At 31.2% G+C, this 12383-nt stretch overlaps 1 protein-coding gene across 1 annotated transcript; it reads left to right on the top strand.

The window, feature by feature from the left end:
• Positions 1 to 10052: 10052 nt before the first annotated feature.
• Positions 10053 to 10658, top strand: LOC111376425 (probable transcriptional regulator RABBIT EARS). Its single transcript, XM_022999388.1, has 2 exons — positions 10053 to 10380; positions 10486 to 10658. The coding sequence occupies exons 1-2, from the start codon at positions 10053 to 10055 to the stop codon at positions 10656 to 10658; spliced, it is 501 nt and encodes a 166-aa protein (XP_022855156.1).
• Positions 10659 to 12383: the final 1725 nt, after the last annotated feature.

Raw genomic sequence — 12383 nt, 5'->3', positions numbered from 1 at the left:
TACCAATGCTAAGTAAGAATTTAGAGAAGATTGGATCTAACTGAGCTCTCATATTTTGAACTAATTCAAATTTTATGAAATGTTACCATAAATGTGAATATACTAAACACGCTTGCATAATGTCTGTCTTGTTTCCTTTTTTAATAACTGGCAAAATTTGTCGGAAATCTCCTCCTAAGACGACAACTTTTCCAGCAAATGGTAAATTACATTCATTAATATCTCTCAACATGTTATCAACAGCCTCAATAGTATAACGATGTAACATTGGTGCTTCATCCCAAATAGTCAATTTTGCCATTCTTAATAAACTTGCTAATGCACATTGTTTACTAATTGAACAAGTCATATTATTGGATATTTCAAGAGGAATTTTAAACCTGGAATGTGCAGTTCGACCTCCTGGTAATAAAGAAGCAGCAATTCCTAAAAAAACAGTAGCTAAGGTTATACAATTTTTTGACCTTACAGCTGAAAGCAATGCTTTGTAGAGATATGTTTTTCCTGTTCCACCTGGTCCATCAATAAAAAACATACCATCGCCATCAGAAAAAACTTCTGTAACGATTTTATCTAAAGCAATCTGTTGTTCTTTGTTCAAAGATTCTGTGTATAAAATATTAGATTCGCTAATAACATTTATCATTTCCTCAGCAATCATGTTACCTAATCTTTCTTCTTCTCCTATAGTTATCTCAAAGGTACAACACAATACTCATTGATATTTTTACCAGCTGGTTCTAATAAAGAATTTATTTCCTGTAAAGCCCTAATTTCTGCATCTAAGTCAGAGATACCAAGATTTATATAGTCCTAAAAAATAAAGTTACGAAATTTATTCCATAGTGCTTTTGGATCATTAGGTCCACACAAAGTTAAGATAGTAGCAAATAAACGGCGCAAAGAATTTGGTATTTCATAAGTAACGGCTTCTTCCAAACATAGCTCACAATAGTTATCACTATTTAGTAAACCATGTAAAAGAGCTGCCTCGCGAAATGACGACACAGAAACTCCATTTATCATTTTCAAATTTTTATATGATGTTGCTCCTTTAATATGATTGAGTAAAACTCATAAATAATATCTTTCTCCTTCGATTATATTCGTTGTAACTATTTTCCCAATAACATTTCTTTTCTTTCTTCGAGCCCATATTCGACTTTGTGCATCCCATACAAAAAAGTGTGGAAATTCTCTATATAACAAAGTTTTGGCTAATTCATCTATAATATTCATCCGAAAGAATTTAGTTAACATTGTTCGTTTATTGTTATCTCTATTAATAACTGTAGACAAACTATCAAAATTTCTGTAAGTAACAAATTGACTATTCTGTAGATGTAATTGCAATGAAATAATTGGTGGAGACATTTCAGATAAAATGAATCCATATATCCTCCACATTGCTTCAGGTGGTGAGATCCACCTCGCAGACTGATATGTTTCGATTTCATCAATGATAGGCATGGATTTGTCATTATTTATAGAAAAACTTACTTTGTCATATCCTTTGTATACATATTTATATAGATATTTAACTAATTTGACAGATGAACAAACTTCTACATTTATATGACAATCATATTTAGCAGATAGGTAGGGATTATAAGTGACAACCCATCTGTTGTCTAATAAATGTCCTCTAACAGTAACCGATTGTTCATCTTCACGACGTCTATAATTTGGGTAACTATTCTTGCCAAGAGAAGTTTTAGGGTTATATTCCTTTGGATAGTCATGTTTACATTCACCTTTTTTGTTCATACAAACATTCTTAGAATTCAATGTACCACAAGGACAATGCATCATATGTTTTACTATAACAGAATGTAAATGAGGATGTTTATTTGTATATGGAATTTCACATGAAACAATTGAATCAATTAAATCAACACTTGTAATTTTATAACCTGTTTTAAAAATTATCAAAAAATGAGCATGTGGGAGTCCTCTTTTCTGAAATTCTATCACATATATATACGCAACAACTGGTCCAAAAATGCGATGTTTTACTATATCAAATTTCAGTTCTTCCAATTTAGCTCTAAATATACGAGTAGCCAGGTCTGGTCTATTTTGACTAATATCATTGTTCTTTAATTCTTGTTTTATTTCTAACCAATTAGGATTACATGTTATTGTTAAAAAAATATCTGGTTTACCAAATCTTTGCACTTATGCCATTGCATCCATATATCTTTTTGTCATATCTCTAGGCCCACCAACAAAGGACGATGGTAAAATAATTTTTCGACCAACTTTATAACCTCTATTTTCACCATTTTCTATGCTATCAACAATTCCTTGGTAAAGTTCTGCGCGTATTTTCTTTTGATTATTTCGAAAATAATGTAGCCTACTGGTTTCAATTTTGATGTACATATCAACGACATATTGTTGTAAAAGTCTACTTGCATGAAGCAAAATAGAACTGCATAAATTTCTTACCTGAAGTTTATAACAATAGTACTCACGACACGAAACCTGTGATCTTTTTTTCTCATCATCAAAGCTGGAAACAAGTAAAATAAATAGTTAAGTTGAATATCTAAGAATACTAATAACTAATACAATGAAATATAAGTACATTTTGCCATTGTTAACCTACATTGTCTCTATCAATTAATTCGTTGGCTGAATGTATGTTATTCAAATCCATGGAGTTGTCTGCTATGTGGGATTGGTGAACTTTTTCTTTATAGAATTTTTCAATACGTTCATGCCATCCAGGTTCACCATAAGGAAATAGTAATGGCTATTGAAGTGGATCATAACAACCAAAATAATAATGTATTCTATGTGAAACACCAGAATGACAATAGATTGATATATCACGAATTCTAATATCTACAGAAGGATCGTCATCAATCCAAATTCCAGCTACTTGTGACACAGAAGGTGTATTGTATACTCTCTGGTCAAGACTAGGGTCACATCTAATGTGTATTTTGTATGTTTTTAAATCATCAATATTACTTAATGAACGGAAAAATTTCGAGTATGGATTGATTTTTAAGATATTGATCAACTTTCTTAGGATTGACTCAGAAAATTTGTCTGATTTTTGTAATCTATGCTGTATCTCGTTATCAGTATCATAAAAGTACAACTGCAGATATGATGGAGAGCCATCACTTGGTAAAAGTTCATTTATATAATGATAGACCTATCCTTGAACTCGAAATGTATAAATACCTTTGTAATTTTTGTGTAGATCTTTATCACATCTTACACCAAATGAAGTAAAAGCAAAATTACGTTCATGCCATCCAGGTTCACCATAAGGAAATAGTAATGGCTATTGAAGTGGATCATAACAACCAAAATAATAATGTATTCTATGTGAAACACCAGAATGACAATAAATTGATATATCACGAATTCTAATATCTGCAGAAGGATCGTCATCAATCCAAATTCCAGCTACTTGTGACACAGAAGGTGTATTGTATTCTCTCAGGTCAAGACCAGGGTCACATCTAATGTGTATTTTGTATGTTTTTAAATCATCAATATTACTTAATGAACGGAAAAATTTCGAGTATGGATTGATTTTTAAGATATTGATCAACTTTCTTAGGATTGACTCAGAAAATTTGTCTGATTTTTGTAATCTATGCTGTATCTCGTTATCAGTATCATAAAAGTACAACTGCAGATATGATGGAGAGCCATCACTTGGTAAAAGTTCATTTATATAATGATAGACCTATCCTTGAACTCGAAATGTATAAATACCTTTGTAATTTTTGTGTAGATCTTTATCACATCTTACACCAAATGAAGTAAAAGCAAAATGATTATTATAACTACGTCCATTGTTTTTAAAAAGCAAAGCATCACATGTATCTGAAGTAAATAAGTTGTACAATTCATTAGGTACACTATTAATTTGTAATCTAACATTTCCATCACAACAACAAAAACCTTTATATTCGTTCTCAAATTTTTTCTCATTGCAATAGGTACAAATGGTTGGTTTTTTTAGTATATGAGGCTTTGTAGGAACATTATTTAAACTAAAATCACCAAAGCATTCATCAAATTTTAATATACTAACCTGGCTGTGAAGTACACACAGATCCTTTTCGTACAAATGTTGATCATCGACTAAATTTTTTGAAGTACCAGTTTCAGTGCTTGATAATGGTTGATGAGCAGATTCTCGAACCGCAATAGAAAAGAGAAGTTTTAAATTTTCATACAATAAATTAAAATTTAAAAGAAAAATAAATAAAGTAGATTCAGAATGGAGAATTAATGTGCCTGTAAATAAATAAATATATTTCAAAGATATTAAAATTAAAGAGTGTAAAATGTAGAGCAATAAAAATAAAGAAAAAAGTAAAAATTGATCAATAAAAAAGATAATGAGCTGTAATGCATACGTATGATAGTTAAATCTTACGACCAACTTCATAATAGTTATCACATAATAAGTATACATAAAACTTTGTTGGGTAAAACTCTTAATCAATACGAAGCTTACCGACATATCCAATTGTACTTCGAATCGTTCAAACACGTCAAACAGCTCTCTCAGACTTCAAAGCTCGTATACAAACTTCAGATCGTCTCATTCCTATTAACACAGTACGAGAAAGACTAATTAAAAAATACGTTTTGTACATTTCAAAAATTGTTCAGTATAAAAAAACAACATACTACTAACCAATCGGTAGATGCTTTTCGCAACCTATCAACTTCAGCAGTGTCCTCAAATATAAAAACAAAGAGTCAATGCGTTGTTTCCCTTTGTATTAAATGTAAAGAAAAATAGTCGTTCAATATTCTAGAAGACATAAATGTAGATTAATGGAAAGTTACGCATCAACATTTTCGTTTTCGAAATCACACATTAAACAGTATGAGAGTACCTCTGATAAGACACATAATCAATTTTAACGGTACATTTTTCAAAAAAAACTCAATTGTAAAATAATCTCTTTAACAAAGAAAAACAAAATTACTACATCAAACACACGAATCGTTGGCTGAAATTTCTGTTCACAAAAAACAAGACCCATATTCATATTTGTAAAATCGAAAAAACAAAAAATAAGAAAGAAGCTTTACAGTTCGAAGAAAATAGTCCAACTCACCTATCGCAGTCCGTCGCTAAAATCTCCGGTGGATGACTTTGAGGTCGTGGTTATGTACATCAAACACATGAACACTAACCGTTGGGGAGAATTTCTGTTCACAAAACAAATACGCATATTCATATTTGTAAACCCACAAAAAGAAAAAAATTTAAATAAAGAAAGAAAGAAAGAAGCTTTACAGTTCGAAGAAAATAGTCCAACTCACCTATCGCAGTCCGTCGCTAAAATGTCCGGTGGATGACTTTGAGGTCGTGGTTATATACATCAAACAAATGAACACTGACCGATGGATCTACTCTTGTTTCAAGGTCGGTGGCATGTAGGAGGAAAAGCGAACACGAAAACACGGGCTCACTACTATTACTCACTCTTATATATGGAAGTTTCAAGTTTCGAAAGACAAATCCAGCGATGGACAATTCTTCAACATTTTGAACAAACGATCAAGGAGGAAATGAGGCGAAAATTCGAAGAGGAGAGATGGGGAGCGGCGGAAAATATCAACCTAGGGTAGAAATGTTTTAGGGTTTGCACCTCCTATCCCAAATTTATACAAATCCAAAACGGCAGCGTTCCAAACTTATTAAGTAACAAACGACGTCGTTTTTACAACTTCACAAAATGGCGTCGTATTGGACGAAATGTGAACAGTGCCGGACGGATTCACTCTTATAAGTTTGTAGGGATGTGTAAGCTAGTTGGCTTAATTTTTTAACTATAAAAATTTAAAAATTATTTGATTCGATTTAAAAATGATTCTAAACATCGAAACCTCAACAAATAGTTTTGAACAATTTGATTCGATTCACAGTTGAAACGTTGATGAGCTCTATTGAGCCCAAATCAAGAATTTTCTATCCAAAAATTCGATTCAATTTGCGATTTGACGGATTTTTTTTTATGCAGCCCTGCTAATGAGGTAAGACCGTGGTAGCACAAGTGGAGGTGACTGGTCACTAAGGTTGTGACCCGAATCTATTGTCGGATGGGTCCATAGATGAACCACCGGCCACTAATAAGCTTTTGTTGCTGTCCAATTTTGTAATTAACAGGCCAATGAAAAACTGCATTGGAAATTTTGATTACTACCTACTATTGAAACTGAAATTTAAAATTCAGAGTAAAAACAAAAGATTTAGAAAATTTGTATCATTGAAACTGTACCGGTAATTATGGAATGTTTACACGGCCGAATTTTCAAAAATAGCACTTCTAATCTCTGGCCCATAATTATCATCTAATGAAAGTGTCGTCTCTTTTGGATATTTGACAAGTATAGCACTCAACGAAGCTATTAATATATTTCTAACCTGTTATAGAGTTTTACTTTTGGTACCTCCCTGTGTAATACTTCTGAAATCCGAATTCACTTATATAAATTCTAAATATACTGAAAATAAGCTAGAATAGACAATCGAGGTCGAGAATATTTCATCAATTTTTATCAAAAAATCTACAAAAAAATTTAATTTTTATTTATAATCTACAATACAAGAAAATATTAATTATCCATATGTACTTATACTTTCTTGCCAATATACAAATAGCCAAATAGGGTATGGTCATATTTAGTTAATAGATTAGTTAGAGAAGGAATTTTTAGCTGTTTTTCGAATCAAGTGTTATGAATTCACATGAGACCAAGTCAAGAAATGTCAATAATTTATAAACGAAAGCATGTTGGAACAAAATCAAAATTTTATTTTACAATAACAAAAATTAAGATTCGTTACATAAAGTCCTTTATCTTCACCTCAATTAATTGCTACACCTGCTAAGAGATCCAGAGACATATCATAACAACTTAAAAAAAATTATCCACATATTCATTGATTCTTTCTTGAAATACTACTTATGCCTAGATGAGAGTTTGGCATAGTCTTCCATTATTATATAAAAATAGGTGCAATAATTAAGGGTGAAATTTCACACATCTTAAATATACAAACTATAGTCGACAAATATAAGCTAGCTCAGACAATTCCACTTAACAAGATTAACCTTAAAAATAGAACTTAAAGACTTTATATTACAAAATTTCAAGATTAGTATTCTTGAGGCACCATCCTACGGATTCATGTTAAGGATAAAATTTTATATTGATTGAATATTAAATTGAGAATATCAACATGCAAGATTTCGGTTTTTTTTTTTTAATTTTATTTTAGGATTGATCTTTTAAAATGAAACTCTCACAATAAAATATATAAAAACTAAGCTCCATACTATGAGAGTATGAGTTTAATAGGGTTTCATGTTTTCTAGGTTCGTCATTAACAATATTTTTATTAACGTCCACTAGTTGGCTAAATTAGGGCTAGCCGAACGACGAGTCTAGATATACGTTCCAGATTGGGAGCTTTGAGAAAAAAATTTCAGGTTGCTAAGCTTGATAGATTAGAGTTTCCAAATATTTGCTAAACATGTTAAGTAGTCTTTACATCTGTTTTCGATGTATGTTCTTTCCTTTTGGAAGGGAGTACTTTCTTATTTACTTTTTAAAAATCACATCTTCTTCTCTAATTTAGCCAACTAGTGGAAGTTAAAATTAAAAAATGAACCAGTTGGTTGCATTCATCTAGAAACAAAGATTTGAAAGAGAATTGAACCATTCCATGCTGTCTAGAAGTATCCATATTTAAACTAGATAATCATGCATCGCCTAACTATAATATTTTGACTTTTGAATTGACGTGATCCAGTAGGAAAGACTAGAAATATTCTGAGACATTCACTACGCAAACAAAAGACTAATTTTTATGAAGTGAACAAAATGATCATAAGCTCCATTTGAATAAATTAGATGGTTGATACATATTGTTTATTAAATTATTTTAATTAGAGTAGAATGATTGATTCATCACTTGTCTTACGTTTTGGAGGTCCGAATGGACATGCTCAACTTGAATGTAAGCAAAATGGATGAAGAAAAATTGAAGTTTAACGAGTTATATATTACTGATTGATCTTAATTAAAGGACATTCGAATTTGTCCATCAGTAATGAATTGACATCTTTCATATGTTAGAGATACTTGATAGTCAATAACTAACTGAATTTTGTTACGTCTTAATTTAGTTTTACCCAACTTAACGTATTAGGAAATTTTGACGGAACAACACATCGGTACATCTATTATATTGAACCATTTTTATCTAATATCTTTAGTTATTATATGGGATTGTTCAAAATGTTATCAGATAAGTTTTGATTTCAAATCTTCTTACCATTCATTAAGAAATTTGTGGATGTATCAAAATTTTGTTTTAAAATAAATTCAACATACACTTTAGTTGAGATACAATCAAATTTAAATTCATTATAATTTAAACTTTTAGATAAAGTGATTCGAAATTATAAATCTTGCAAGATGAAAGAATCCAACTAAAAAGTAATCTTAGGATAATCACTTATGTATACCAATGAACCAAACACAATTACAAAAAATTATTTATAGAACGATCCATTGTCGTATGCTTACGACATTTCATTGCTAGTTGTGCAATACTTATATAAATCTTGTTTTAGTTCTCTTCATTCCATTGGAAGTTGAACGTATATATGTTGGAGCTTGTCCTTATAACTATGAATGACTTTCTAAATGATACATTTAAAAATAGACATTTCAACTAACAACACCTCGCTAGCTTTGTCTAATATTGTTAGATTTTACAAGAGAAACTTTGTTTGGACAATATTCTCAAGACAAACAGAGGATCCAATTACATGAAAAAGGCAAATTATACAAGATTTACACGGTTTATTTGATTAAATTATTCAAGAATAAGGGGGACCATTTTTATTTTTTTTTATAAAATAAAGATGATGGCGATTATAAATATTATATGGTAAGTTATAGATTACTCGACCTGACAAGACTATGTTTGAATTTCTTTTTCATTTCTAATAATGTTTAATCCAATGTATAGTGCCTTCTAGAAAGAAATGAAATTTCCTAGGTGAGGGAGATCGATCGAGATTGCCTTTGGCTTCCTAGAATACGAAGATAGTTATATTTATTGACAATTTTTTTTCAATTATTATTATGTTTATTCGTGAAATAGACTTGTAATTTTCTTAAATGGATGTAAATTACACCAATCACATCCATACTATAAATTGGTCTCATCTATCATAACTTTAGTTTTAGCCCCTATTTGGCCACCATTTTTTGGTAACGAAATGGGTAGAATAGGTTTTTTTATTTTTTGAAAAATGAATAATTGAAAAGAAGGAAAAAATTTTCGATTGACGTGTATTATTATTTTAAGGAAGATTGTGTAATTGAAAATTGAAGAGAGAGAAATAGAATGTAATGAAATGTAATAAATGGGGGCCAAACGGAGACTTAATATCAAGTGGTTCCTAGTCATATCTTAAGTTCAAATTCCACCACATTCTTTAAATTACTTATCTCTCTAACAATTAAAATTTTTGACTACTTTAATTTAGATAAAAATCAAATTTTTAGTAGATTTTGATAAAAATTGAACAAATATATAGTAAAAAGTTATGATCATGAAATATATGATTAAAATTAATTATTTACTTTAATTTAAATTTTAATAATTTTTTTAGCTGAACCAAACATGGACCAAATTAGATGGATCAAGAGGTGTCCCTTAGATCAACTTTTACATTATACCTGTCTTTATCCTCCACAAACTTCAAATGCACAGTAGTTGCATATATTGACCATAACAGTACTCAAAATTTGCATTTATGAAAAACCAGCCAAATCCAATACAATGAAAATTCCATACTGAAAGAGCCAAATGAGAACTACCACGCTGCAAAACTACCAACAATTGAGAGGACTTTCCAGTTGAAGCTTTTCTTATCATAGATTCTATATTCAACTTCCTGCATTAAATTTTCGTCTATATATATTTCCATCTCCTTCTCTTCTAGGATAAACTATTCATTGCAGTTGAATATACGTATATGGAGCAGTACTTGCGGTATAATTTGTTGCAGACGAAGAGGAAGAAAGTTATGAATTCAGCGAGCAGTTCATGGGAGGAAGAAGCTTTTACAGAAGACTCCATGGGTCCTCTTGGAGGATATATTTGGCCTCCAAGATGTTATTCATGCAGCTTTTGTAATAGAGAATTCAGGTCTGCACAAGGACTTGGTGGCCACATGAATGTCCACCGGCGGGATAGAGCTAAACTGCAACAATCTCCTGATCAGAAAAAAGAAGTTTTTCACCAAGAAAATCGTCGTCTGAATCTTCCTGATGTTAAACATCAATATGAAGCTTACGAGTATGGTAAAAAATCCAGCTTTTCAGCTATGTTTTATCAAGAAAATTCAGTTGATCATAATCATTTACACGGCTCTCCTTCTTCTTCTCCGCGTAAAACAACATTGGGAGAGAATCCTAGAAAAGTAAAACAGATGTTAAAATACGATGATGAGATGATTAGCTGCAGCAATAAGAGACATAAAAAAACTAGTGTCCCATCATTGAAAATCTTTCAGAAAACCAGCTCCATGGAGGACATTGATCTTGAGCTAAGGTTAGGAGATCCTCCAGCAGTGAAGTAGATGAACATTCAAGAAGAATTATCTTTTGGTTGATGGACGGAAACTCATATATGTTATTAATTATTAGATTTTATTTTCTGGCTGTTACTTACTGAAATTGAATTTTTAGTAAACAAATCTGTATGGTACTTGTTAACTTAATTTCAATTTATGAATTAGTCAGCATTAGAAATTAATGCAAGTATTTTCGTTTTTATTTTCTGGTGAATGTTATGATGTTGATAAGCAAATCTTTTCGACAAGAGAAGTCCATACTTGAGCAATCGGTTATGAGTTTGGTTTTGATCCTTACCCATTAATCCAAATTAAAATGAAAGTACCAGAGACCTCCGGTAAAAGAAATAAACGTAAGTAATACAAGAACAACGAATTCGAGATTGACTTGTGGCAACCAGTAGTTTTTGACATTATGGTCTTTCTTATTGCTCACAAAATATAAATGTGAGTATGAACGAGTAATAAAGTCAAGTACACGATGCTCAAATTTTTCAAGTTGTTCACAGCTAAATCAATACCGTTCGTGCAGTTATTAATAAATTTATTTTGTGAGTCTTTCAATAATCTTTCTACAATATACACTGTCAACGGCAAGAATTTTGCAGCAAGATAAGAAAAAAGATGAATTCTTGGGTGGGGTACTTATGTGAGGTGAAAGAAGTGACAGTTTCTTGACAATAAATCCCACAACTAATAGAACTAACAATTAATAAAGAATTTCACCGCATGGAGCCTCCATTTGTACATAGTCTGTTCATTTTTCTCCTAGAAACTTCCAAAAACCCCTCAGATCATGCAGAATCTTTCATTATGAATTCTGCAGAAAACCCACGAACATTTTAAAAGCAATAGATTTTTCACTTGTAACGAGAATTAAATTTCGGCATGCCGTAAACACTAGGGCTAGATGTTCATTACTCTTTCATTTATCTTCATATTCTAAACGTCTGGCTCCTGATAAATACTTCCCTTCTCGTCGTTGATTAAAATAAGCTCATTTGAGGTGAAAAAATAAAAGAAAAAATCATTGTCACTATAAGTAGACGCATTTATTTTCAAAATTTTACGTATGCAGCATAGTAACGTGGACAACTTAAATTATATATTCTAAAATTGAATATGAGGCCCTAGCAGCCTGTGCAATTGAAGAAAATTCTAAACTAAAAGTCTAAACTCCTAGCTACAGTAACATGTAGTCCCTAGCCGACACTTGAATCCAAAGGTTCTTGCAGAATTTACGCGGATTAATTTCTCATGCAACATTTACATTCTTTATAAGGAAGTCTGATGGAACATGGCCATTGACTTAAAATTGCTGAGTTTTAATTAATAATACTGAGAAAAATACTGTCTCTATAACCATATATATGGACAATTAATGACATCCAGTGGATTTATTCCATCATAAGAAGGTTACAGGATACAGTTTCAAGGGTTCTGATTTTTCTACAGAGGTTGTAAGAGATCAATATGGTCCGAAACAGGTGTTTTTTTGAGTACATAAAAACTGATATTCAGTTTCTTGTATGAAGTAATAGTATTACCATTCCCTGCTATATCATCTGTGCTTTTTATGAACAAGGGTTTAATGAGTAGGGCTTCATTGGAACGGAAAAAGGCTAGCAGTTAAAGTTCTGACAATCACCAGGAGAGGATTTAAAATGTTCAGTTGGCACATGGGGCATTGAAATGTCTCTTCATCTGTTGTTATCAAAGAATAATGGGAAA

The sequence above is a fragment of the Olea europaea genome, unplaced genomic scaffold (genome assembly GCF_002742605.1).
Source record: "Olea europaea var. sylvestris unplaced genomic scaffold, O_europaea_v1 scaffold1502, whole genome shotgun sequence".
NCBI lineage: Eukaryota > Viridiplantae > Streptophyta > Magnoliopsida > Lamiales > Oleaceae > Olea > Olea europaea.
Note: the sequence above shows the minus strand (reverse complement) of the source record. Positions and strands in the feature narration are given on the sequence as shown.

Bases quoted from the DNA above. Each gene is read 5' to 3' on its own strand.
- LOC111376425 (XM_022999388.1), top strand. From the start codon at position 10,053: ATGGAGCAGTACTTGCGGTATAATTTGTTGCAGACGAAGAGGAAGAAA. The intron at 10,381-10,485 runs GTAAAAAATCCA...CAACATTGGGAG, and splicing joins ATATGAAGCTTACGAGTATG to AGAATCCTAGAAAAGTAAAA.